The sequence below is a fragment of the Pteropus vampyrus genome, unplaced genomic scaffold (genome assembly GCF_000151845.1).
Source record: "Pteropus vampyrus isolate Shadow unplaced genomic scaffold, Pvam_2.0 Scaffold1, whole genome shotgun sequence".
Taxonomy (NCBI): Eukaryota; Metazoa; Chordata; class Mammalia; order Chiroptera; family Pteropodidae; genus Pteropus; species Pteropus vampyrus.
The window spans coordinates 15,293,640-15,318,847 of record NW_011888782.1 but is presented as its reverse complement, the minus strand read 5'-3'; the positions used below and the strand labels follow the sequence as shown (position 1 = coordinate 15,318,847).

At 39.8% G+C, this 25,208-nt stretch overlaps 1 protein-coding gene across 3 annotated transcripts in view; it reads right to left on the bottom strand.

The window, feature by feature from the left end:
* TGFBR2 (transforming growth factor beta receptor 2) overlaps positions 1 to 25,208 on the bottom strand; it is an 81,586-nt gene that overhangs the window by 45,941 nt on the left and 10,437 nt on the right. For 2 of the 3 annotated variants that reach the window (XM_023533688.1, XM_011360701.2), the window contains exon 2: positions 2,541 to 2,709. In XM_023533688.1, the coding sequence (XP_023389456.1) occupies positions 2,541 to 2,698 (158 nt within the window). In that variant the 5' untranslated portion in view covers positions 2,699 to 2,709. Of the gene's footprint in view, positions 1 to 2,540; positions 2,710 to 25,208 lie in introns of those variants that run through there. The other variant, XM_023533721.1, reaches the window with a different exon arrangement.

Below are 25,208 nucleotides of genomic sequence, written 5' to 3'. Positions count from 1 at the left end.
ACACAATGAAGCCATACAGGCTCCTTTGTCCTGCAACATTTGCTCTGAGCCAGGGAAGATGAAGAATTTGTCAACAGCCATGGAAAAAAAGAACCACAGCCATGAAATTAATTTTGGTTCCAAAATATTTCTATCCTTGGAAAGAACCTGACCATTTTACATGGAATGGGTACACAACTGACATTATTTAAATGAATGAATGAATGAATGAATGAATGAATAGAACACTAAAACTGATAAGGCATTGGAACGCACTACCATGGCAGAGCCTTTCAGTTTCCACGTCTGGATGTTTCCAAAACAGCCTTGTTTCTTAGTCTGGGTTCCCTGGAACCAGATATTGAGGCTGTGGGATTTCTGTGCAGGAGGTTTCTGGAGAGTCATCTGTAAGGGACAGAAAGGAGCGGTACCGCACAGAGGAAGGGTTGAACTGCTGTGCAGCTTGCAAGAAAGGACTCGGCTGATCCCTCAGGAGCTGTAAACCCGGGTGGGCTGCCAGAACTGTCTCAAACTGAGGCAAAGTGGCCAGGCCGTTGGATCCCTGCATCAATCAGTCATAGGATGCTGGCTGCTCAGGATGAAGCAGTTCTTCTCAGTGGAGGGGACCTCCCTGGAGGGAGGGACTGGGGGTGATCCCTCAGCAGCTAGTGTTCCAGGAACAAAGGGTGAGCACCTCAGTGCTTTACGGGGCTGGAGAGGTGTAGCAGAGCATCCACTTCATGTCCCTTTCTCCTTATCACTCCCACTCCACAGGAGTATCCATCTTTGCCAAGACAGGTAAAAATAACGTTTGCTGTATTTACTCTTTCTGGCTGGACAGGGGAGAGAGAGAGGCTTCCTCTCCGCCACGTGTTCAAATTTTCTGAGACAAGCAAAGCCTCTGTTCCAGAGACTTGATTCACAATCAATCATTTGGATTTGTGCTGTGAGTCAGGGAAAAATATCTTCATTAAAAGAGGCTTTTTTCGTTAGCAGAAGTAAGCTAGCACCATGGTGGATATTTAAGTAAAGACGATCAGTGGAGAAGAGGAGTAAAGACGGAAGCTTGAGGTCGTCCGGCCGATGTCTCAGTCTTTCCTGCACTAGACTTGCCAGTCATTCAGCCTCTTCTGACCTTTGACTTCCAGACAAGGAAGTCTGTTCTGCTGTTAGGAAACCACGATTGTGAAAATATTTAAACTTGTACCAAGCACAACTCTATCCCTTTGTTATGGGCCGTCCTTCTGCATTTCAGAGTTACACAGAAAAAGTTTATTACATTTTCCACCTGAGAGCCCTTCAATATCTCTCAGGAGGAGCCATGTCCTCCCTTTACTCAAACCATGTTAATTGCCTCAGTCATCCCTTAGACAGCACACTTTATAAACCTCTAATCACACCGGTCCCTTTCTTCTGAACACGATCTTTGTCAAAATCCCTTTTTCAAAGGCATTTGCTCAGAACTGGACATGAATGAAGTTGGCAGGTACACGGCAAGCTGTCATGACAGGTCTTTGCTGTTAACATTCCTTCAGTTCTTAAGAAACTAGTTCATCCCCTGGTATGTACAGAAATTTGCAAGGTTTTCAGATCTATCATCAAGGCTAATGATAAGTGGTCTGGAGAAAGTCCAAAAGACTCATTCCCAAGAACGGGGAGAAGATTTGGGGCTTTACAGTCTCATTTGTAACTGGCTAGGAGACACGTAAGTTATTTAAAAAAAAAAAAAAAGCTGATAAATTCAAAACATCAGAATGAGTCTACAAATTGTTTTATTTAAATAATGAATTCATACATTTTTGTAAAATGGGAAGTCTTTTCATCTCTTTTTTTCTTTTATTTCTTTTTATACTCCCAATTTGTAACTATAATGATCAAATGATTTATGAGCACCTACTATGTGTGGAGGAGTGGGAAGAGACAGCGAGTGAGCGAAAGAGAGAGAGAGAGAGAAAGAGAGAAGGGATGGAGAGCATCTGATCTAAGAGAAATATGTAGCTCAGATCCAAGAGAAAGATGTAATATGTCACCCAGTGCTGGTGTGAGTGATATGGCCAGAGCTTCTAAGGAAAAGGTTGTTTTCTGGTTCCGTGAATAGCTTCCTTTTTTTTTTGACAAGCCCCTTTCTCTTCCAACAACCCAACTTTCATCCCCTCTCCTTCCACAAAATGAGACCGAGATTGCCTCAGAAGAACAAAGCTCCGGTGTCACTATGGGGGGGGAGGACTGAGGGGATGTCACTAAATGACTAGTAAGTGTCATGTTCCTCTCCTTCATACAAAGAACAGTCTCCAGATTTATTACAAATATTAAAGGTTATTTTATGTACGATCTCGCACATATAAGTTCACACATATAGATACACGTGTGTGTACGTATTTGAAAATGCACAAAATATCTCTGGAAACTACATTCAATAATTAAAAGGGAGATGGTCTGAGAGAAAGACAAATGGGATGGTGTTTAGGCCTAGGGCGTGGAGACACATGGACTCTTTGTGCCACAAGCATGCATTAGTCATATAAAGGGGTAAGAAAGCTTTTTTTAAAAGGCAACCTTACCAGACGGCCACACAGACTTCGTGTGGCTTTTCACAGATGGACGTGATACTGCAGTTGCTCTTGCAGAGTTTCTGGTTGTCACAGGTGGAAGATCTTACATCACAAAATTTACACAACTGTGGAAACTTGACAGCACCATTGCTGTCATTGACCATCATGTCATTATTAACTGTGGAGAGAAAAGAAACATTCAATGATTATCTAACTGCTTGGCAGCCTGCCGATGAATTCCTGAATTTCAAATGAACTTGATGTCATAAGAATGAATACGGAGAAAGGCAAAATAATGCTTTCACATCAGATGACATGCAATTTGTAATGAAAGCCATTGCAGGTGGGGGGAAGTTTGAGAAACTTCTTGCTTTTGTCAGTGATTTCAGGTGGACAGAGAGGTCACAAGGGAACAGAGTTGTGAAGTGCAAAAGGGAGTTGGCCAACTAAGAGGAGATACTACAGGTAAGGCAGGACTTGGCCATCTTCTTCCTGACCTATACCCGAAAGAGCTATAGGGCCTTCATTACAAGGGACTGGCTCTGAATTCTGTTGCCTTGAGAGAAATCAGCTGATTTGGCAGCACAGACGAGGCACTAGAGTCCTGCAGGTGAGAAAAGGCCGAGTTCCACCTCAAAGGTCTGTCACCTGCTCCCTCTCTGATTTACTCTTTACACATGGGCTTTTCCTGGAGGAAGCTAAGTTCCTTCATCCCTCAGGCCTTTTCTTTACTATTCTCTTTGTCTGGCTTCTTGTCCCTTTCTGGTGTTTGGTTACATGTCAGCCCTTCATCCCAAAGCAGCCCAGAGGTAACTACGACAGGACTCTTCTGCACAAACCAACTTGATCACTTAACTTGCTTATAATCTATCTACCAAAATGTGAGCTCTGTGAGACTTATTTGCCATGTTTATATACTGTATCTCCAGTGCCAACAAGAGGGCCTGCCACATAGAGGATATCCAAAATATTTATGGAATAAATGAGTAAAGAGATGAGTACAAAAGAAGAATGAATATACGAATTTCACATTTGGCCCTTTATACCAAGTGGGAAAAGATACAGGACTTCTTCCCCTATGTTGGGGGGAACTGTGATTATAAATGCAATATCCATTCACATCCATCAATATTGAAGACAGACTGTTCTTTGCAATGCACATACTGCATGCTAAAAGGCAATAAAAAAAGGTATAAACCTTGCCCCCATCTTTTTCTTCAAAGAGATCCATAATTGGCAATAGGCATGCATTTAGAGAGCCAAGTGAGACAAGGCTATAAGGCATTTGGTCGACAAACATGAATTTAAAGACACATACATGCTAGGCTAAGAAAGATTAAGCAGCCAGACCACATGTGGCACTAGAGTCGTCCTTGGCCGTTAGGAAGTTGGGAAGTATGTGTGTCCCCCAGGGATGGTGCTTGGACAGGCCTGAGCACAGCCTCCTCACATCCTCCTTGAGTTAAGTATGCTCCTGCCTGAAGCCAGAGGAACAGTTTTGATGCCCTCCCACAGTCACTTCTCCTTGTCTGTGAATTTCAGATTTCTGTCCTTGATACTATGCCATGTAACCCTCTTTGTTGCTTAGGCAGAGCACCTGTTTCCTGGGTCTCTAAAAATATAAACATATATAAATTCGAGATTTGCTTTCTTGTGGTAACATTAAAATAGAAAAAAAAAATAAACCCATTCATCCCTCTCAGGCCTCAAGTTCATTTCAGGAAGTGTATTTTTAGGTAACAAGCTATTTTGAAATTCAAAATGTCTCTGAGAGCTAGAGCTCTATGCTTAGCTAAAAATATAGGCAGATTTGAACCTTGTGTTAAATTTGGGACAAACGCAACAATGAATGTATATTTTTTCTACAATGGTTAGATTTGGATTCATTTGAGAAACAACTAATTTAATCCTTAGGATTCTCTATAAGACATGGACAAAGAAAAAAAGCTAGGCCACGTTTTGTTTATTTGATTATATTTTTTAGACTATGTTTCAGACAGACATCTATTTGCTTGTTAGAAAGCTTTGTTGTTTTTAATATAAAATCGAGTCTTCATAACTTGGAATTCAGCCTTTTAGCATGTTAGGATTTTAGCCTAGATTAGTGGCTATCAACTTTGGGGCATGTTAGAATCCAATCGCCTAGGGAACTTTAAAAAATAATGAAGCAGTCCCACCCCAGATATGCTGATTTAATTATTCTGGAAGGTCACCTTGGCATCAGGAAGTTTAGAAGCTGCCCAGATGATTCTGGTGAGCAACCAAGACTGAGACCCCTGACCTAGAATTAGCTGAAAAATAACACGATGGGCACAAAGCAGCAAACAACAACAAACCCTTCCCTCACCACACACATATACAAACTATGTGACAGTGACGGAGGAGCTCACCATTAAAGCTGGAAGAAGTTTCCTTGTGAAAAACATGCACCTGAAGCTATAAGATTAGCACTTTCACACCTCAGAAGAAAAGGAGTCCTTTTCTGGTCTGGCCAATCTTTTTCTAACAAAAGCTAAGAAAAGTGTGAAAAGTGACGGGCGCTAGGAATGACAGAAGAAATAAAAACAGATGTGACTGGTGCTGGAAGTAGCACTGGCAGCCACAGATGTGTTGACAAGTATAAGGGATTTGGTTTTGATGCCTGCAAAACACAATCAATAGTAAAGAGACAAAAAAGAAAAAGAAAAATTACAGGCCATAAAAGCTAGAGGAGAGAGAGAAAGAGAGAGAGAGAGAGAGAGAGAGAGAATATAAAGAAGAGCCACCAAGTCGTACAGCTCAGGGGACACCACTCAGATTGCAATCTGTGCAAATAGGGACCCTGGAGATATGCAGGTGTGCGATTCATGGTGCCTTATGGTAAGGCCCAGAAAGAGAAGATCTCTCCATTGAATGTTTTGGGAAAAAAACAAACAGCCAACTTTACTCCATACTTGGAGACACAGGTATATGGGGTCAGGGAACAATGAACAATGGGAACTTGTACATATTAAGCCCCTACATGTGCTAGTTAAGGTGCGTAAGTTATCAAACATCACCTGGTAGATACTCAGCAAGGAGACCTCATTTTTCTCTTTCTTACAGTAAAAGCTACCCCTGCTAAGGTGAGCAGATTTTTTATCTCGATCAGCTTTTTTTTTTTTTTTTTAATTTGAAAGTCCGTATGCAAGGCATATGCACTACAATTTCTGTCCCCTCCCCGGCCAGCCACTCACTATTAGTTGTTGTCAGGAGGCTCCCACCCTAACACTTCCAGCCCGTCGATAAATGTCGAGCCTTTGCTTTAAGCCAGTATTCTCCTTTGGGAATAAGTGTGTTGGTGGGATAGAGTTCAGTGTAGAAAGCAAAGCTACTCCTAACCTCTGTTGGAGGTCACTTAATTTTGATAAAAGCTTTATGAACTCACTCTGGGGTGAGGGGTAGAGATATATCCACATAAACTTTTGCTCATCATTTCCCGGGAGTGGTTCACAGATTTCCTGGAAGTCCATAGGCCCCAGCTGAGGACTTCTAGGCCTCCCTTAGAGTCCTAGAGGGTGATAACATGCTAAGCAGCACACTGCTAATCAGAGTGGGGTGGAGGGCTAGTGGGGGCAGGGGATGGTGATGATCACCCTCACCATCGTTTGCATGATTGCAGCTATGCATTCCAACCCACAGGGAAGAAAGTTGCTGTCCTGACCTTACCTATCAAACATCTTACATTTAATACCTAATGTTTGTGAAGTCAAAGGGATGTAAGATAAATGCATAGAGTTGGCCCTCTGCATCCACGGATTCCATATCTGTGGATTCGACCAATCTCAGATTGAAAATATTTGGAAAAAAACGTGATGTTGCTGACGTGTACTCTGTAGTTAGGCCTACTATGGCTGCATCTGTGCTGAACACATATAGACTTTTTTTCTTGTCATTATTCCCTAAACGGTACAGTATAACGACTATGTACATAGCATCTACATTGTATTAGATATTACAAATAATTAGAGATGATATAAAGCAGGAGTCCTTAACCCCCAGGCCTTGGACAGGTACTGGTCCACCCGAGTGCTAGGCTAGCATCTCTGCCTTAGCTCCACCTCGGATCATCAGGCATTAGATTCTCCTAGAAGCACCAGTTCCTGGTACCAAGAAAGTTGGGGACTGCAGAATAGGATGTGTGTAGGTTTTATGCCAATACTATGCCATTTTATATGAGACTTGAGCATCCTCGGATTTTGGTATCAGAGAGAGGGAGTCCTGAAACGAATTCTCCCCCTCCCCTCCTAGGATACCAAGGGGCAACTGCACATTTGCATAGCCAGAGACAGAGCTATTACTCTAAAAAACACAACGAAAACAACCAAATTAATCCTATGCGAATCCTGACCAACTTCAAATTACTTCTAAATCAGCTTGTTAAATTACTCTAAGTCTCTTTAGCTAAGATGTTCTCCTATTAAGGTAGTGTATTTTAATGTATGTTCACTAATACATGAGACCCTCTGTGAACACCCGACCATCTTTAGGAAATTTTCTACCCATATTAGGCAAATTAGCAATTCATAATGTTCTCCAAAAAAAAAAAAAAAAAAAAAGGTTCCAATAACATCTCCCCATTAGGAAGTCATTCAGTATAGGAAGTGAGCATGGGCAGCTGCCTTCAGCATATGATGGTATCACATGGCCCATCACATTTCACTTCTCTTCAAACAAACCCATGAGTAATATATCCGAACCTTCAGTCTAGGTCTTAATGCCTTCCTCATTTTAGGACATATTTTCCCCAAACTCACAGCCTAGAGAAAGAGGTCCCAGGACTTGAGAATAGGAATTACATAAATGCTTAATGTGTCTGTTTCTGGAACAGTCCTGCTGTCTTTGGAGGTCAGAGATGAGCAGCCTAATAAGGTTTAGTCTTATTCCAGATAAATATTAGGAATCTGGGATAGGAACTCTTAGCCCATATCTTTGGAATGGTGTCTACTATCAGCTGAACAATTAGGTAAAATTTCAAGTTTCCACAAATAATTCTAAACAGTTTGCCAGAAATGCATCCATGTATCTTTGAATTCATGCATCTATCTACTGTTGTTGTGTAGTACGTTTGGGGGGGGGGCACTTAAGAAGTCTTCTATATCACAAACACCTGTGGATATCTTGCTTGGTATTATATATTTCATAGCAGGACCACTAAAATTGATACAACCAAGTGCAGCATCTCATAGAATCATCCATGGCAATTAGTAATAGAACTCACTATGCCTGAGAGCAGTGCTTTTCTTACTTGTTAATAAGCATATAAATCCCTTGGGAATATGTTTAACCCACAGGTGTGAGGTAGCTCATTGGTTCATGCAATTGTGGAGCTGGCAGGTCCGAAATTTATAGGGCAGGCTGGCGGGCTGGAAACTCAGGCAAGAGTTGGTGCTGTAGTTTTCAGGCAGAAATTCTCCTCCAAGAAACCTCAGTTTTTTGCTTGGAAGGCTTTCCAACTGATCAGATCAGGCTTCGTGACATTATCTAAGGTAAACTCTTTTCTTAAGGTCAACTGTGATTGTTAATCACATTACAAAGTGCCTTCACAGCAACACCTAGAATAGTGTTTGATTAAAGGGCTGGGCACTAGCGCCTAGCCAAGTGACACTGACCAGGATAGGCAGGAACTGAGAACCGTTCCCAGGTAATACCAATTGCTGGTTGCTGGTCCACAGCGAGCACAAAGGCTGTATAGAACCCAGTCATTGACTGGCCTTTATTTCCCTTTCTTCACTTGTTTTGGATTTAGCAAAATCGAATATAGTTAAGCCCTTACTTAAAGTCATCTGTCTATAGGTTTCTTGACTTTAAGCAAAATAACATATAACGAAACCAGTTTTACCATAGGCTAATTAATATAAACAAGAGTTAAGTTCCTACAGCATCTCATCAACATTAGAAAGAAACGACTTTGAACAAAATGTTATTCGAGGACCTGCCGTAGGATTCCTCACTTTTTACGGGCATGTCTCATCTTACAGTTCTTTCCATCTGCTTTTCTGTCGAGCCTGGCCTCTTAAACAGACACAGGTCCAGAGGCTCTGATCACCATATGGGCCCAGAATAGAAAGATTTGTTCTCTGAAAGAAGGTTTTTAATTGCAGTTGGCATTTCAGAATCAGACACTGAGGCAACCATCTGGCAGGCGGCCGCCATGGTCTGTGATACTGGCAACACACACCCCACGCATGGCCTTTGAGACCAGGTGGAACAAGTCTACTGGCCTGTCACATGTGTCCTCTCACTTGTAATAAAGAAGCAAGTCAAGCAACCTCGGAGGTGTCCCTCCGTGACTCCTCATGAAAGAAAGATCTCCAAGCATTATAATCAAATGCTTTGGCCAATTACTATAAACAAACGAACACACACTTTGTGATTAAGTCCAAGATATTTTAAGAATATTTCCGTTCTCTAAACATCTATTGCATAATTGAAAACTAACACAATGCAACAATTCCTTTTCATTTTTAAAATTATATTTGGACCCTCATTCCCTAAGCAATTATAAGTATCGTGAGAGCAGGAGATGATATAAATCAGGGGAGAATTATTCCACAAATGTGCATCCCTCCATTTCACAGATGGAAAGGCTAAGAGGCACACAGATGGATGTCCTGGGTATATACACTGTTCGTAGGACTGGCTTGGCTAGAACCAGATTCGGAACAGGCAAGCAGAATTGAGGAAGCACAGAAAAAGTCCCAGACTTTGTCCACCTAGTCTCATAATAAAAAAATATTCTATTCTAAAAATGAACTGAAAAAATTCAATGCCTCATTTAAAAACTTAAAGTCAAGAACTAGCAAATAAATCACTGAATCTGGAGAGTTGTAGAGCTTAATAAATCTGGCCTAAATTGACCATTATTTAGGTAATTATGAATGTACTGGTGTGTGTGTGTGTGTGATTTCCCTCCAGGTCTGACTTGTTCCACTGAGGAGATTTAGCTTTGAGGGTTTGGGTTCAGTTGCCTTTTTGACTCATGAGTTTGATAGTTCACTCTGGATTGCTTTTTTAAAAAACTGCATAAACATAATCTTGTATTCACAAGTAAATTAAGGGATTAAAGGATGTTTCAAACGGATTATCCAATAAAATACTTTAAATTAAAAACTTGACTGTGCCTTCAGGATTTCAAAAATTTGACTTACAAGGAAATTTTAAAGAAGCCATCTATAGAATAAAACAAGCTAGAGCTGAATGAACAAGCAATTGGCTTTTTTCTAGTAACATAAAATAATCGAAGCTGGGGCTTCGATTGCATCCTTCTCTATTTAAAACTTCCTAGCCCAAATAACTCCAAATAACTCCCAAATATGCACACTCTGATGTCTTGCTTATTCCTGAATTTCTTGGATTACTAAGGAATAAAAGGCAGTTTGATTTCTCCCAACAATTACTGAGTTTGCCTCTCTCTCTCTCTCTCTCTCTCTCTTTTTTTTTAACATGTCCCAGAATCAGGTCACATAGCAGGAGACAAAACCCAAATATTTAAAATGACTCTTGCAGATGGAAATATCTACGTTGTTGCCAGTGGCAGTATTTCAGAATCCCAGCACTTTTGTTATCTTCAAAAAGCCGAAAACCTTTTAGACTCCTCAATCACCTTCCTTCATCTTTAGTAGGGATCTAGTGGATAAAACACACCTCTGAAAGCTGGACAGAGGCGAGCTGTTTGTGGCCAATACCATCGCCCATATTTGGCAATTTTAGTTTACCATTGATAAGGCTGATTTTAACAGTGCATTTAGCTGGCATATCCCAAATGTAGGAACTTGCCATAAGCCAAAAACCAGGAGCATGCAGGAGCTGGGGCAGAGGACAAGAGGAAACCAACTGAAAAAAATTGAACTGCATCGATGCAAATGAAATTGTATATCAGGTGAAGGAGTAGAACGTGACACTATTTCATGGACTGTGAAAATAATAACTTTATTCTGCTGCTGGAAAATGCTTTCATGTTGGTATTTTATAGAAAGTAATAGTAACTGAGAAAATAATTCTCCCTCGGTTGATATAACTTGGATGATGTGCTGTATGTAGCAACAAGGAAAATATCCCAGAGATTCCTGAAAATAAAAGATGATTAACTCTCTTGGTGACAGTCAAAACAACACTGGTAAATAGCACAGTCAGAGAGAGACAAGATAACGAACACACGATTTATGGAGTTTTATAACATTATAATTCTACAAAAATAATTTGTGACTTAGCAGAAAAATTAGCCAACATAAATAAATATGCATTAAACCCCATCATATTAAAACCTTGTGGAAGGGTTGGACCGTGTAAGACACGGTCCTTTTTTCTCAATGTGCTTACTTCTTGTAGGGAGTGAAAAAACATATACAAAAATGGTTTTTATCAAAACAACTGAAAACGAAAAAGGTCTACATAAAGCCAACTTTTTAAAAATCATGTTATTCATTTAGGATTGAAACAGTACTTTATCTCAAAGTGCTGAGGCAACTTACTGCAAAATGCAAAAACAAATACAAAATCTGGTAAGAAGAAATTTTTTTAAAAAAATAGCAGCTACTAGAGAATCATAAAAATAGGCAACTGAGATGAGCCATTTGCTTCAGCTCAGCGAGGAATTTGGTCTGAGTATCAATTTCCTGTGAGATCAGGCTTTTCACGTGTGGAAGTCCCTCCCACCCCGACTTTCAAATGTGCCCCAGTGTCCCAGTGCATCCCCAGTGCCTGCAAGGTTTTCAATTACAGTTTTACTATGTGAAAATATCAGTCAAAGCAGATGATTCCCATATGCAAGCTCCGGAAAAGGGATGGAAACATGATTGCACTGGCCGGGGGAAGGGCTCCTTTAAAGGGAGAGGTTCAAGACACTTGTTTTGTGACAACCAAGTAACTCAGGAGTAGACCAGGCTGAGATGATAAAGCAGAGATTGCTACGCAGGTGTGTGAGAGACAGGTACAGTCCCAAATTCTATTTAAAATGCAAATCAAGTGTTAATATTAGGATATTTTACATGAAAAGCTGGATTTTCAATTCCACTTAAGAAAATAAAAAGATTTGGTAATAGTGAGCCATCATCCTGGGACAATAGTCAGCTGGTGGTGAGGGTTGGTGGCCCATTAAGCCGTTCGTGCAAGCATACTCAAGTTGGCCTGCTCCCTGCCACTCCTTGGAGTCCTCTACTCCCTGCTTGGCCCCTGTGGCCATCTGAATTTTACCATTAATGATTATTTAACATGTCCATTCAATTGTTTCCTCCAATATTAGAGGTTTAACTAAAATGTAAAAATTCATGATTTAACTTTGTAATATGGTATTTTTAAATATTCATTTGATTCTCTAATGTGAATCAAATATTCTCTAATGTGAATATTCACATTTCAAGTCAAGGAAAAAGACAGTTTTCTACTTTAAAAATCAGATCTGAGTGGGATCATAATAATAATAATAATAACAATAATTCCTATTATCACCATTTATTGAATGTAGACCCAAAGCCTAGTCCAGTACTAAGTGTGATAATTATTTCACTCACTCATCTCAACAACTGTGTAATTTTGTTATCAACATTTTGCAGGTGGGGAATTAAGAGTCAAAAAAAGTGAAATAATATATCCAAGATCGATGAAAAGGCAGCTAATGAGAGACAAAGCCACAGGTCACATGTAGCCCCTCATTCTTCCTGATGCTAACAATAAAATAGTCGTATTGCAAAGGCTTATGAGCAGAGGTTTAGTGGCTTGCAAGAGTTGTGGGGAGCATGCGGTAAATTTCTTAGGAAAGACCTTTGGTTCTTTGCAATTCCTTCACTTATTTTAGGAAATATATATAATAAGGCAGCTTGGTGAAGTCTGAGAACTTTAAGGTCACAGACTTAAGAGCAAATTCAGATTCTGCCAGATATTTGCTGTGAGACAAGGAGAAGTCACGTAACTTCTCGGAACCTCCATTTCCTGATCTATGAAACGGTACTTTCTAGGGTTAGGATGAAAAGAAAACATGCTTGAAGTACATATGAAAATTGTCTAGACAATCAAAAGTGCCACCCAAGCACTCTCTGGTTAGAAAAGTAACACCGCTTGCAATGCTCTCTCTCAGGGAAGAAAATTACAGGCAAGGCAAGACAAGTTAATTAAGAGTTTGGGCAGTCTATTCCTACTCATCAATAGAATGCAGCAGTTTGACGACTTCTAAAAAAAAATCTTTCAGGACATTTGAGTGAAGAGACAAATTGAAATGTAGTAACTTTTTATTGCCACTATGCTCCAAAGCTTTCAAAGTGATACAATGGAATCAATCATTGTTACAATAAAGTCTCCAAGAGTGCTGAGGATCTTTAAACAACTCTTCTAGAACCAAATGATCCTGTCTTAATATATTGTTCATAACTAGTTTAGGATCAAGTTCAATTTTCAAATTCTCTACTGACTGCACAACATTCAGCAGGCGAGAGCTGATCAGCTTTGGCTTTGAGACACTTTCATGTGTTATTTGGCAATATGCTAATAAAATTATTGAGACTGACATCCAGAGATGGGGAGGCGCTTTAAGATTATGGATTCTAAAATGTTGAGATAGAATTAGGTTTGGCTTTCTTTCTCAAGGAAATGAAACCAGTACACTTTGATTCACAGCTGATGAGAGAATCGGAGAAGAATATGAGCAACAGTTTTACTAGCTTTTTAAGTATCTACTTAAGAAGTGTTCTCCGTCATTCAGATATATGGGAAACAACATTTCTTAATCTCTTCTCCTTGAGGCCATTTGCTCATGTAAACATTAATCATATGATATTGCTATACGATTTCTACTGGAGGAGAATTCACTGTGCTGGGGGTGCAAGCAAGTCACAGTAGAGAAGAGTCTAGACCAACTGTGAGCTGGCTTCATGATCCTGGGCAATTACTCCAGCACTCCCTGTGCTTGTCCTCTGATGAAGCAGATAGTTGGGGTGAACATGATGATTTTTAAGGTCCCTTTCGTTTTGAAAAATATTCACAATTCAACCCCCAAAAGTCAAAAAAGCTGAATAATTCAAATGTATCCCAGCTTAGACCTGGCAGTCCTGGTTAAATATAATGAGACGCTGTGCTTTGGTGTGTAAGAGAAACGGCTTCAGGACTATCAAGCAGGGTCTTTACATTCTGGTTTGTTCCCCCTGCTAATGAGAAACCACCTTTGGAACTTCTTAGTATACTGTGTAAGCACCACGTCTCCCTTAACACTCCTTCGCAGACTTAAATCTGAACCTGACAGCTGATCAGTCTTGTAAAAACAAAACTACGCCGTGTCATTTGTGCATCACGAGGTCAGAAGGAAGGAAAATTATGGAAGGATCACTTTCCATTCAGCCTCTGTAGGCATTTCCTCTAAAGTTATGGGAGATGTGGAGGAAATTCTGATTTAGAGCAGAGACATTTACTGGAACAGTTTAAAACAACAACGTTGATCATGTTTCTAATGTTTCCAGTCCATGCTTACTCTGAATTCATTCTCTGGGCTCAGCTTGAATGGTGAGTAATAATAATAATAATAATGATAATAATAATAGGTACGATTGTGTAAAAACATCCTTTGCTTGATCGAAGCTTTGATTATGTCTAACAAATAGTTACGGAAGATTAGTATTATTGTTCCCATTTTACAGAAGGGGAAAGAATTTAAGTAATTTGCCAGGCTGGCAGACAGCAGGCTGTAAGCTTTCTGAGGGCAATGACTGTCATTTGGTCTTGCTCCAGGATGATCATCTCAGTCCAGGGTCTGCCACATGGCTGAACTAAAAGCCACAATTCAAAATGAATCTCATTCTACTATATCATCTATTCAAGGCTGATTTTCCCCAAATGCAAATTGAGGAAAACAAATATAGTCAACTTTCAGGAAATGAATGTGGAAACCAGTAAATTCACTGATATATAAAAATAGTGATCCACTTCTAAAAGAAATTGGGGAGGCTTTTATTTGACTAGTAGCAGCCAAACTACCCTTGGCTACTTAGCATAAGAGGAATAAAAGGCACCTAAGATTCACTTTGGTTTCTGAGATAACACCAAACACTTTGAACCACTTCCCCACCCCCACACACATACACTCTTCATGTTTTTCAAGCAGAGGAAGTAAAATAAAAAGAAACAAGTTTTGAGCATTGTTAAGGCTTCAAGAAAGGACAACAAAGGGCAGGAAATTTGAAACAAAATCTGAGAATCTGTCTCTAAACTGGGCAATTTGGCTTGTTTTCTCACAGTGCAGTTGGATGAGAAAGTGTGAGGCTGCTCTTTGCCTTTCCTGGGCATTATTCATTGCTGTCACGACCTTAATGTTATTTGTGGTAAACAGCATAAAGGTCTCTCGTGAGGTAAGTAGCTGCCATTCTGTGATGTTACTACTCATCAGTGAGTGAAGAATCATTTTCCCTCCAAACTCTAATAGTCCTAGTCAAGTTGGTGAGAAGAGAGGACAGCATTTACATGATGACATTATTTGATTGTCAACAGGCTGCGGTAGTTAAGATAGATTCCAGTAGGCATTTTACTATGGAAAATGAGAACCACACTCAAAGTCTTTGAAATGCATTCTTCTCACATAGTATTGGAATATGATGGGCTCCTAACATCTATGAAAAATGGCCACATTTGCAGACTGAAATAACATTTACTTCCAGGGATTTACCTCTGACTACGAAGTCAAAGGATAACAACACTTTCTAGTTCTTAAGAAGCCTTTTCATGCAAGCTCAGATACGCAGCTAACTTTTGCACCTTCAGTTTGTCGCCCATGCAATCTTATTTGTTAAACATACCTAGGCGTGAGGGATAAGATGTGTAAGATGCTTCATGGCCCTAGAGCTGACTGAGAAAGTAATTTCGACTATATTTCAGTCTCTCATTTATCTTAGTCTAACACCAATGGGTTGCAGACTGGCTCCACTTCTAGCGGAGTCCAACGTAAAAATGTCTGTCTATAAATGCAAAAAGAGAGAAGCAAAAATGAAAGACCCTGGAGGAGTGCTGAAGAGAGGAAAAGATGATGAGCACACTCTGTTCTTAGGGCATTTGAACTTGCTGTTTCCTCCAACTAGAATGTTCTTATCCCAGATATCTGCCTTCTTCAGATAGGGATGTGTCAACCCTTTCTGAAATAACAAACGCTCACCATCGCTCTCTGCCTCTCACCCCGCATTTATCATCCCTGACGTATTAGTAGAATCCTGTTTGCTCACTTGTTTATACAGACTTTGTTGACTTCACTGCTGTACTCCAGAACTTGGACATTGCTGGCACCTGGGAGTTCGTACTCAGTAAATACTTGTTTCAGCTTTCCGTTTCCCTAAATCCTCCGAAGCCAAGTTTCATATCCCACCCTTAAGTTCCAAGAGAATTCTTCTATCCTTATGATAAATTCCTCATATATAAAATGTGTCTTTGCAGTCTAGACAAGGAATAAAGATAGGCTCACAGAGGGAATAAAACATTAGGAAAAAAAAAAGTCACGTTGAACCCAAACATGGAGGATATTTATAGTCAATGTGCAAAATGGTAGCCATGGGCACACGAGGATTTTTACATTTAACTTTAGTTAAATAAAATCATGTTTCAGTTTCAAGTTGCACTCGCCATTTTCAAGTGCTTAGCAGCCACATATGACTAGGATAGATATAGATTTTTATCACCACAGACGGTTCTTCTGGACAACACTGAAAGAAATCTGAAAAGACCAGTGTTCCTTAGCTTCCAGGGAGCCTTAAAGTTGAAGACTACAAGGACAAGAAAGGAGAAAGAAGGCAGAGCTAGAAAAGGAGTCCCACCGGGAAGAGACCTGCCTACTGGTTTGGATACCATTTGTAATTAAAGTTCCATCCTGATTTCTTAAGAAATGTGTTTTATATTAAATGATTGGCTGTCTGTAGTCGTTCCCTTAGGTAGGGGCAATTAGGGACAAGGGCTAGAGTTCCATGGTAAACCTATAAGCCATGAGTGGCAGAAGCAGGAGTTTCCAGAAGTGAGAAAAATGGACCGGACTTGTTGGCAACAAGCTGAAACCTGTGAGGTCTCAAGTCAGCTGGCACGACCTCTCAAAATGTAAATCCCTGTGCCAGAGATAAAAGACAGTTTTTTTTTTTTTTTTTTAAGTAGGGCTCATCTGACTCCTAAGGTATTAAGTAATTCTTATTAAGCCCCATTTCAATGACTGAAACATAACACAGAGCTGAAGCAGAGATTCCGTTTCTAGTCAAAGCCCACATAAGCTTACAGCAAGAAATTAACATTTTATAAAAAATGCTGGCCTTTTTTTTGTCAAGGTTTTTTGGAGAGTTTAAGTCACAGCATGCCAAATAAGGGGGAGTTCCTAGAAGAGCTTAGCGCACAAGTGATCATGGGGGTAAAATTTATTCACAAGGGAAAATCCCAATGGCCTCAGGGAAGCCACTTCCACTGGACTCCTGAGAAGGAAGCTCTATTAATTAAAAGCATTCCTCTAGGGTGACTTTCTCTTTGGAGACTTACCTGCCTCTTAAACTTCTCTTTACCCAGTATTTCCAGGAGTCTGAATGGTTTATAGTCCCTAGCACTCCATGTGCATTGACTTTAAGCATATTTTTCTCCCACAAGACCATACTATTTTTACAGCCCTTTACGATTAAAACTAAAAACACAAATGATAAAAAAAAAAAAAAAAAAGGCCTGGCTGGATCCTCCTACAACAAAGTATTATAATTAGAGTGCATTACTAAAGACTACTTCCATAAACATTAAAATATTATGTATCCAGGACAGTAGCAGGCTGTAATTCCAAAGTACGGGAATGAAAAGGTACAAATAATTTAATCTGTCTCGCTATGATTACAAATGCTCAGAAGTGACCTGAATGTGCCTCTTTAGAGGATTCGAGGAAAATGGGAATTTAATCTATAACTGTTCTGTTCATTATGATAGCCAATAGCCACATATGGCTGTTGACATTTGAATTAATTAAAATATAGTTCCTTAGTTGCACCTGCCACATTTCAAGCCACATGTGGCTAATGGTTACCACGTTGCATAGCACAGAAATAAGATACTGTCACCACTGCAGAAAAGTTCTAGGAACAGTGCTGCTCTCTAAGATGGCTACATAATTTGTCCCAATATCATCATGGAGATTACGAAGTAAAAAGCAATTTAAATATCAAGTGTCTGGGCTACTGGCAACTTTCTCTACTTTGGTAAATTCCTACCTTATCTAATCAACCCAATCTCCCAGTCTCAAGCCCATTAAAATGGCATTAGATATAATAAAAGTATTCCATCAAGGCTCTACCCAACTGAAACTCGAAATTCTTCAGAATTCTAAAAATATGAAGCATATGTTTAAGGTACTTAAGGTGCAAGCATATCAGGAAAATGTCTATGAGAGAGGCCCAGGCAAAATAAGGCACTCTCAGGAATTAACAAATTTTTTTTTTTTTACACCTTAGTCCAGAGGATTCAGCAGGCTACACTGTGTGCAGTGAGGTCTGGAGAGAACCTCAGGATAAGGTAGGAATACTGAAAGTTCTTGGACTGTTAAGAGCTTTCCCATATATCTTTTCAAGTGCAAATAAGGAATGATTGTATGAAGTACTGACAATGGAATCCTGGCCCCAATGTGGGATCAGAAACAGGAGGGGCCCAGGTGCTGAAGTGAGGTTTTAATGAGCACCCCTGCCTTCTGCTAACTGCAGAGGCATTGTGGGAAAGGAAAACAGGGATTTGCTACCTTCACATCCTCACAAACCCCTGGCCTTGCACTGGTTTAATTATGTCATTCTTTTACTTGCAATTTGGCAGTGACTCAGAGACCTAAGCCTAAACTACATGGCCTGACATTTAAGGCCTCCATAATCTGATTAGCTTTCTTCTGAACAACCGGCTTATCAAAAACCCTTTGATCAATTAACGCCTTCTGACCTTTCCACAACCAGCATTTCCACCAGTGCATGGCCAAGGGATGATCCCCAAGATGCCCGACCTAAGCCCCAGAAAGAGGTCGGTTCCTCTGCTAGCAGCTGGGAGGTTTGCTGTGACTGAGAGAAGGGACTCCGAAGGGCTTCTCTAGGGATACCTGGTGTCCAACACTGGGAGGTCCAAGTAAGTTAGCGAGCCGACTGTCCACCTTGGATGTGGCTAGGAAGAGCTGGAGAAATCCTCTGTATGGTCGGTGGATATAACCCCGGGCAAGCGTCTTCCTAGCTTCCCCTCTGTTTCCTTGAAGCAGGTAGAGAAGCATGACTCTGGGGCTAACAAGTACAAAATTGTGCCATTGAGTTGTACCCAGCATTTCAGACTCAGGTCAGCTGTTTTCTCCTTTGGAAAATCATCCTTACTACTCACTACCAACCCAACCCACGAGGCTCTATCTACTTTGGCCTTCATTTTTAACCCCCTTCATTGTGAGGGAGCCATTTAGATGGGCCTCTGTTTACCCCACTCTGCAGGTAAATTTCCAGAAGTAAAGGGATTTTGATTCTCCCATGACTTCACTCCAAAACTTGCTTCATATTTGTTATACTGGATTTAGTAAAACAGTCCGAAGATGAAAAATTTTGAACTCAGTAAAAGGTACTTATTTTCTGGGGGATATCAAGTAAGCACCTTAACCTCTCGGATCAAGTTCCGTATTTGTAACCTATCAGGAATAGGCTAGATCAGCGTTTCTCAACCTGGGTTCCACATCAGAATCATCAGGAGATCTTTTGAAACAATACTGATACCAGCCCCTGACCCAAGGGCAAATAAATCAGAACTTCTAGGGGTTAGGCTCAAGCATTAGAATTGTTATACAAGCTCTCTAGAGGATTCTAATGTGCAGCTAGAGCTGAAAAAAAAGTTCAGTAGAAGATCTGTTCTATATGGAGTGAAAAACCCAACAGGAACAAATTTAGGGGTTAGAGATAGGAGCCACGGCAGCACTGAATAGAAGTGGACTGGCCTAAAAGCAATGTATCTCAATCTGCCTAGCTGCTAAGGAAAATCACAAATTGCATTGTAATAGAACCTCATAATACATGTATACAGGTAGAGTCAAGCCCAATCCAAATAATTTTCTTATGTGACTCAAACTTTAATAATGTTTTAGGATGAGGCAGGGATCATGAACAAAATTGGCCCTAAGGCATTTGGTTGCTATTGTACAAATTCTTCCTGCAAGATCATTTTTTAGATTAATTTTTAAGTGTGGATTTTACAAGTTCCTATCTTTTTAGAGGGTGGAAATCCTTTCCCAATCACCATGGGGACAATAAGCTTAAAGGGAGATCTTTTTGAAAGATCTGAGGAGCAGATTTCCTGAGAAAACTGAATTCTAAAGTGTTTTGACCCCAAGAGGCAAAATGAATAGTGAATTCCAGGAGCTACATGAGAAAGTGTATCTCCCTTTAGATAACCGAGCAAAGAAGTTAAAAAGATAAACAGTTCTTTAAATCAGAGTTAACAGTGGTGGATAAGCTTGTCCTTCAGAAAAGCACAAAGCTAAATAGATGTAACACAAACAAGGTAACATCTAAGTCAATATATTCCTATAATTTAATTTCTCTGCTTAGTTTCTGTGGTATTTTTCTTCCTCATTCCATTAAACAAATATCTATTGAGCACCACTTATATACCAGATATAAAATGTGCAAAATTTGAGTATTTTTCTTGGTACAATGACATTTGCCTTAACAGGATTCAGTATGCAAAAAATTATAATTTTTAAAGGATTATATATAAAAAGCATTATTCCAGAAGATTTACTGTGGAATCCTCTTAAAAAGAAAGTACATAAAAAGGTAACAGTAAAACCTATTACAGTTTCAAGAAAATCTCTCCAAGTATAAATTCATGAACCCAGTCATTATTTAATAAAGCTCATTTTTTTCTAGGAAATTTTTGTTGAAGAGGAAAGATCAGAATGATCATCAGTCCCAAGTCCATGGGAAAATCATTCTGATGAAAACTGGTGGAAAAGAAGAGAAAGAACACCATATTACAGTGTGCGAGCTGATTTGATGTGCTTCCTTAACCAAAGATTGAAACAACATCATGACTCAATTTCTCTTTTTATATTGTGGGCAAAGTAACATTTATGCAAAGCAAGTTGCAGGAAAGCAAGAGTATAAATTAGCTTTGTGTGCTAGCTGGCAAACTGAATACAACTTTTACTAACCGAGATCATTCTTTATCATATCCTTTGAAAATGTCACAGTCATACAAGTAAGCTTTGCTACTCCTCAAGGTAAAACTTTTTATATAAAAGCAATTTGACTAAATATTAGATATCTGTTACTTGTGTCATGTCAGTCGAAACAATTTTGTTCCTCTCTAGATCTTTATTCAGACATTTGTGTTTAAGAAGTTCTGCAAAAGGAAACCGGAGGTCTTACTTGACCTCTATGCTAATGTGATGGAGCACCATTCCTATGTAAAGACACCCATATCTCTGATTATGTGAAGCACGTTGAAATTCTGAGGAAGAGCAAAACTACAGGACTGTAGCAACTGCAATAGTCTCTTATCAATGGTGGCATCTGTGTACTGACAATGGTGACTTAACCCTCAAGAAGACAGACCGCATGGTGCTTAAAAAGAGAAACTGTCCCCACAAGAAAAAAAGAGAAAGAAAAATGACTCATTACATAGCTTGAACTCCAGTGAGACTGATGGACAAAACCCTTAAAGAAATGTGTCTTGAAAGATGAAATTCTCCCATCCTAAACGTGACTAAGTTTTGAGGCAAAGGATAAGGCTTCCAGTGTCAACCCCTTCATCCCTTCCATCCCCTCCTAGCTACAAAAATTCAAAAACACGATGCGACCATAGTTTTTATCTTGGGTTTACTCAGAAAGTAAGCAGCAAGGAAACACAATAATTAAAAATGGTAAAATATGAAAAAACAAATTTGTGATATTTTATAATGCCTCGGATGGTTTCATCTTTCTGGGTCTCCATTTCCATATTATCTATAAAACAGGATAATTATATCCATTTCAGAGGGTTGTTTTTAAAATTAAACATGACGTGTAATAAAACTGTTTTATGGATAATAAAGTATTCTATTAACATATGGGATTATTAAAAATTATGATAAGCAGACATGGTCAATATGTTTTCTTCAAAGGTGCCAGACTAGACTTTGGTCACAGTGGTGCTCTTTCCCCCATAAGTCTCAATAATAGTAAAGTTATTCAAATCACTTCTCTTTTCTGTTTTCCTGGCACTAGTTTTTATCTGCCTGGACAAGTAGGCAAATGGCTATTTTTACAATGTTCGTTGTGCTTTTACTATTCATTGGACATCTATTTTAACAACAAAAGATATTTTATATATCTCCAAGAGATATGCACCAAAAGGGGCTGTGGGCAGAATTGTTCATTAAAATCAGGACCTTCTACTGCAGCCTGGGTCACTGCTGACAAGGGGCACACGAGTGGCTGCTATCAACCAACACAATCATCGACTACTCTCTCTGGTCCCTTCTTTTTCATATAAATTCAAGACACTTCGGTTTAGAGAACAAGAGCCAGATCTGCCTCCATGATTGTCTTGTGTATCACGGGATGATGATTCAAGAGGACTGACACCGATTCAGTCAGACTTTCCCAAGGTTTTCAAGAGCTCGCTCTAAAGATTCTCTTTAACATTAATTTTATTAAAGTATTGATCATAATCAGAATAGTACATTGTATCAAAGGTTCAGAATTGTTGAGGGCTTCCTTTCCCAGAACTTAAAGATGAATGCCTGCATAAAGACAGATATACAGAAGAACAAAACTGTCTTGTCTGGCAGAACACAAGTAATACAAATGTCTATCATCTAGTCAATTGCTTCTATATAAAAGAAGTTATACCTTGAGGAGTAGCAAAGCCAATAAGCTTGAAGTAGGATTTATTGTAGTTCCAACAGTTATTCAAGAAGTGAACATTGAACTGTTAAGAAACTAGATTCCCTCCTGTGCCCTGAAGACATCATAAGCATCTCATTAATAAATTGATAACAGGAAACACTCTGTGTTTGACAAAATGCTTTGCACAGTGCTGAAGAAATACAAGTGGTTATATAATTGCCACAAACATCCTCACCAACATCATCATAGAAATCTTGGAAGAGAATTGTTTTCAGCAGTTTGAAAGCTTACCAGTAGTACATCAAATTGAAAGTATTCTATCTCAACCATCCAATAAGTGCCCCAGGAAATATTAAGATATAAAATTCTTATTTCATCTTTTCTCCCCTAGAAAGAGGAGGTAAGGTATTGCTAGTCCACATCTAAGTAATGTTGTGAAGTCAACAGTAGCTCCAGAACTTCCATAGAGGGGAGGCTGGAAGAGAAGCTAGTCTGGAAGCTGTGCTGGCATAGGAAGCACACTACCATTGTTTTCTAGCCTGCATGTTCATTTAGGGTGGCTTTACAGGGAGCTGATGGAGTCGAGATGGAATTAGGGGCTGAAGACCTTTGAGATCTTCCTTGGAGACCCATTCCTACTAAGCACCCATCTAAGAAAGCCTTTGTATTTAAAGCTCCTTAGCATGTGCCTTTTTAGCAGGTCTTCCCAAAAAGTACAACCAGAAGTCATCTTTGCAGTATGGGATGTTGGCCCTCAGGCATATAGAAGGGTGTCTTCAGGCATTCTCTATGCTCCAAGACCTCTTCATTCAACTGCCCCTTCTCAACCATTGCGACAATAGGAGATAACCTATGATTCATAAAAATGAAAGGCAGGAGTGGCAAAAAACTGTTCTGAGTCAGACGGTATGATTTACTTTATGACTTTTTCTGGCCTCTCCAGTCATAACACGTTTATCCCTCTATAAAAGATTCACACACAAGGAGATAAATGAATCAAAGGCAGCCTGTGATGGATGGAAAAACAACAGCCCTTAACACACATAGACTGCAGCTCCCCCAGGAAACCTCCTTTGTAAAGAGCAACTTACACACATCAGATCGCTTGAAACTTCTCACAAGCCCATGTTCTCTCCAACAATACTGTAGGTGGCTATAAACAGCACAGCCATTAACGACACACTTGGCAGTGAAAAGGTAAGCTGTGTAGGGCAAGTGCGCGTGCACGTGTGTGTGTGTATGTGTGTGTGTGCCCTATCACCCCATCTTGGATTTACAAGCAGTTTGCCCCTGGCCTTTAAAAATGATGGATTCAAACAGCAACAACATTTTATTGAGAATGTGTGCTGAGTGCGGAGAAGCATAAGTCCTATCTCAAAGAGTTTTCATTCTAGGAAGACAGTTGGAACACACACACAGACAGCCACTGGTACCTCAGCAGCCAAGTTCACGTGAGTGAGGAGCAAGGCCTGTTAGAGAGTCTGTGAAGAGGAGAAGGAAAATCTGACCCAGGTAATAATAGAAGACCCAATAGAAGAAGCGACATTTGGCCAGGCATTATTTCAGAAGGTGGAGGTGTTGTCGGGTACAAGTAGAGAACTGAAAATCTGAGGGAGCAGAAGAGTCACAAGTTAGAACATTTGAAAGCTAAAAGATGTGAGGAAGCCTGGTTAGAGTGGAACCAGCGCCTGAGGCATGCACAGGGTAGAATGAGAGGTCGGAGAGAGGGTTGGCCTCCTTCATGCATGTAGTCATCAAACCATCCTGTGTCTCATCTGTATATCTTAGGAGCCAGGGATACTGATGCAAGCCTTGACCTCGAAGAGGAAGTGAGGGCCATGTAATCACCTGGATCCATGGAGAGGACCCGTGGAAGTTTTTCTAGCAGAGATCACCTATTCAAAATGATGTGCATGGAGGTGGGGGGCGATATAGCTGATGGCAATGCATGTGTGTCAAAGAGATAAGGGACCAGGGGAGTCCGCAGGCGGATACTAATGAGATTCTTAGAGATGACAGAAAATAAGAGTTCAGACTTGCATTGTGGTAGCATAATGTAAGAGCAAAAATGAAACCAAATGGTTATGCATTTCGTGTAACTAGTTCCTGTTGTAAATAAATGTTTGATTAAGAGGTTCTAGGTATCGAGGTTTTAAAACTATTCTGATGAATAAGTTGAGATTTGATGCAACAGAGAGCAATGTGAGATATAGGTTGCAATGGAAATTTTTTGTTTTTGTTGCGAAGAATAGTTCAGATAAAAAAAAAGTCAGAAAACAAAATCATTTGGAAAAATGAGAAAGCAGTTGTGAGAACTGGTTATTGTAACTGACAGGAACCTATAATTCTTAAAGACAAAAGTAATCTAGGTGCAAAAAACTGCCTTATGGTGAGTAAAATATAGAAGCCGATCAACAGAAAAGCCAATAATGATGTTCTCAGAACAGTCTAAAATAAATGTTGAGAGATTCAAGAAAAATTTAATGAGTCTGCACTGAGCAACAACTAAATAAGTTTCTTGAGACAAAAGAAGAGACTTTTTTCTTTTTAATGTTAAAGAGTAGAACTACTGCCTGGAAAACCTGACATTAATTCACAAATTTATTGGGTACATACTTGGTACACAGCAGAGTGCTACATATTTTAAGATATGCCTCGGTACAAAAGCTCTGAATTAAGGCCTACAAATGTCAAGGAGGGCTGTGATTAAATGCCTAATGAGTAAACAAGATGAACACTGTGAGTTCAGCAGAGACACAGATCCCTGGGACCCACAGTTGGTGGTGGTCAAGGGACATTCAGTGGAGAAAAGAGCCATGAAGAAGGCTCTGGGGAAACAGGC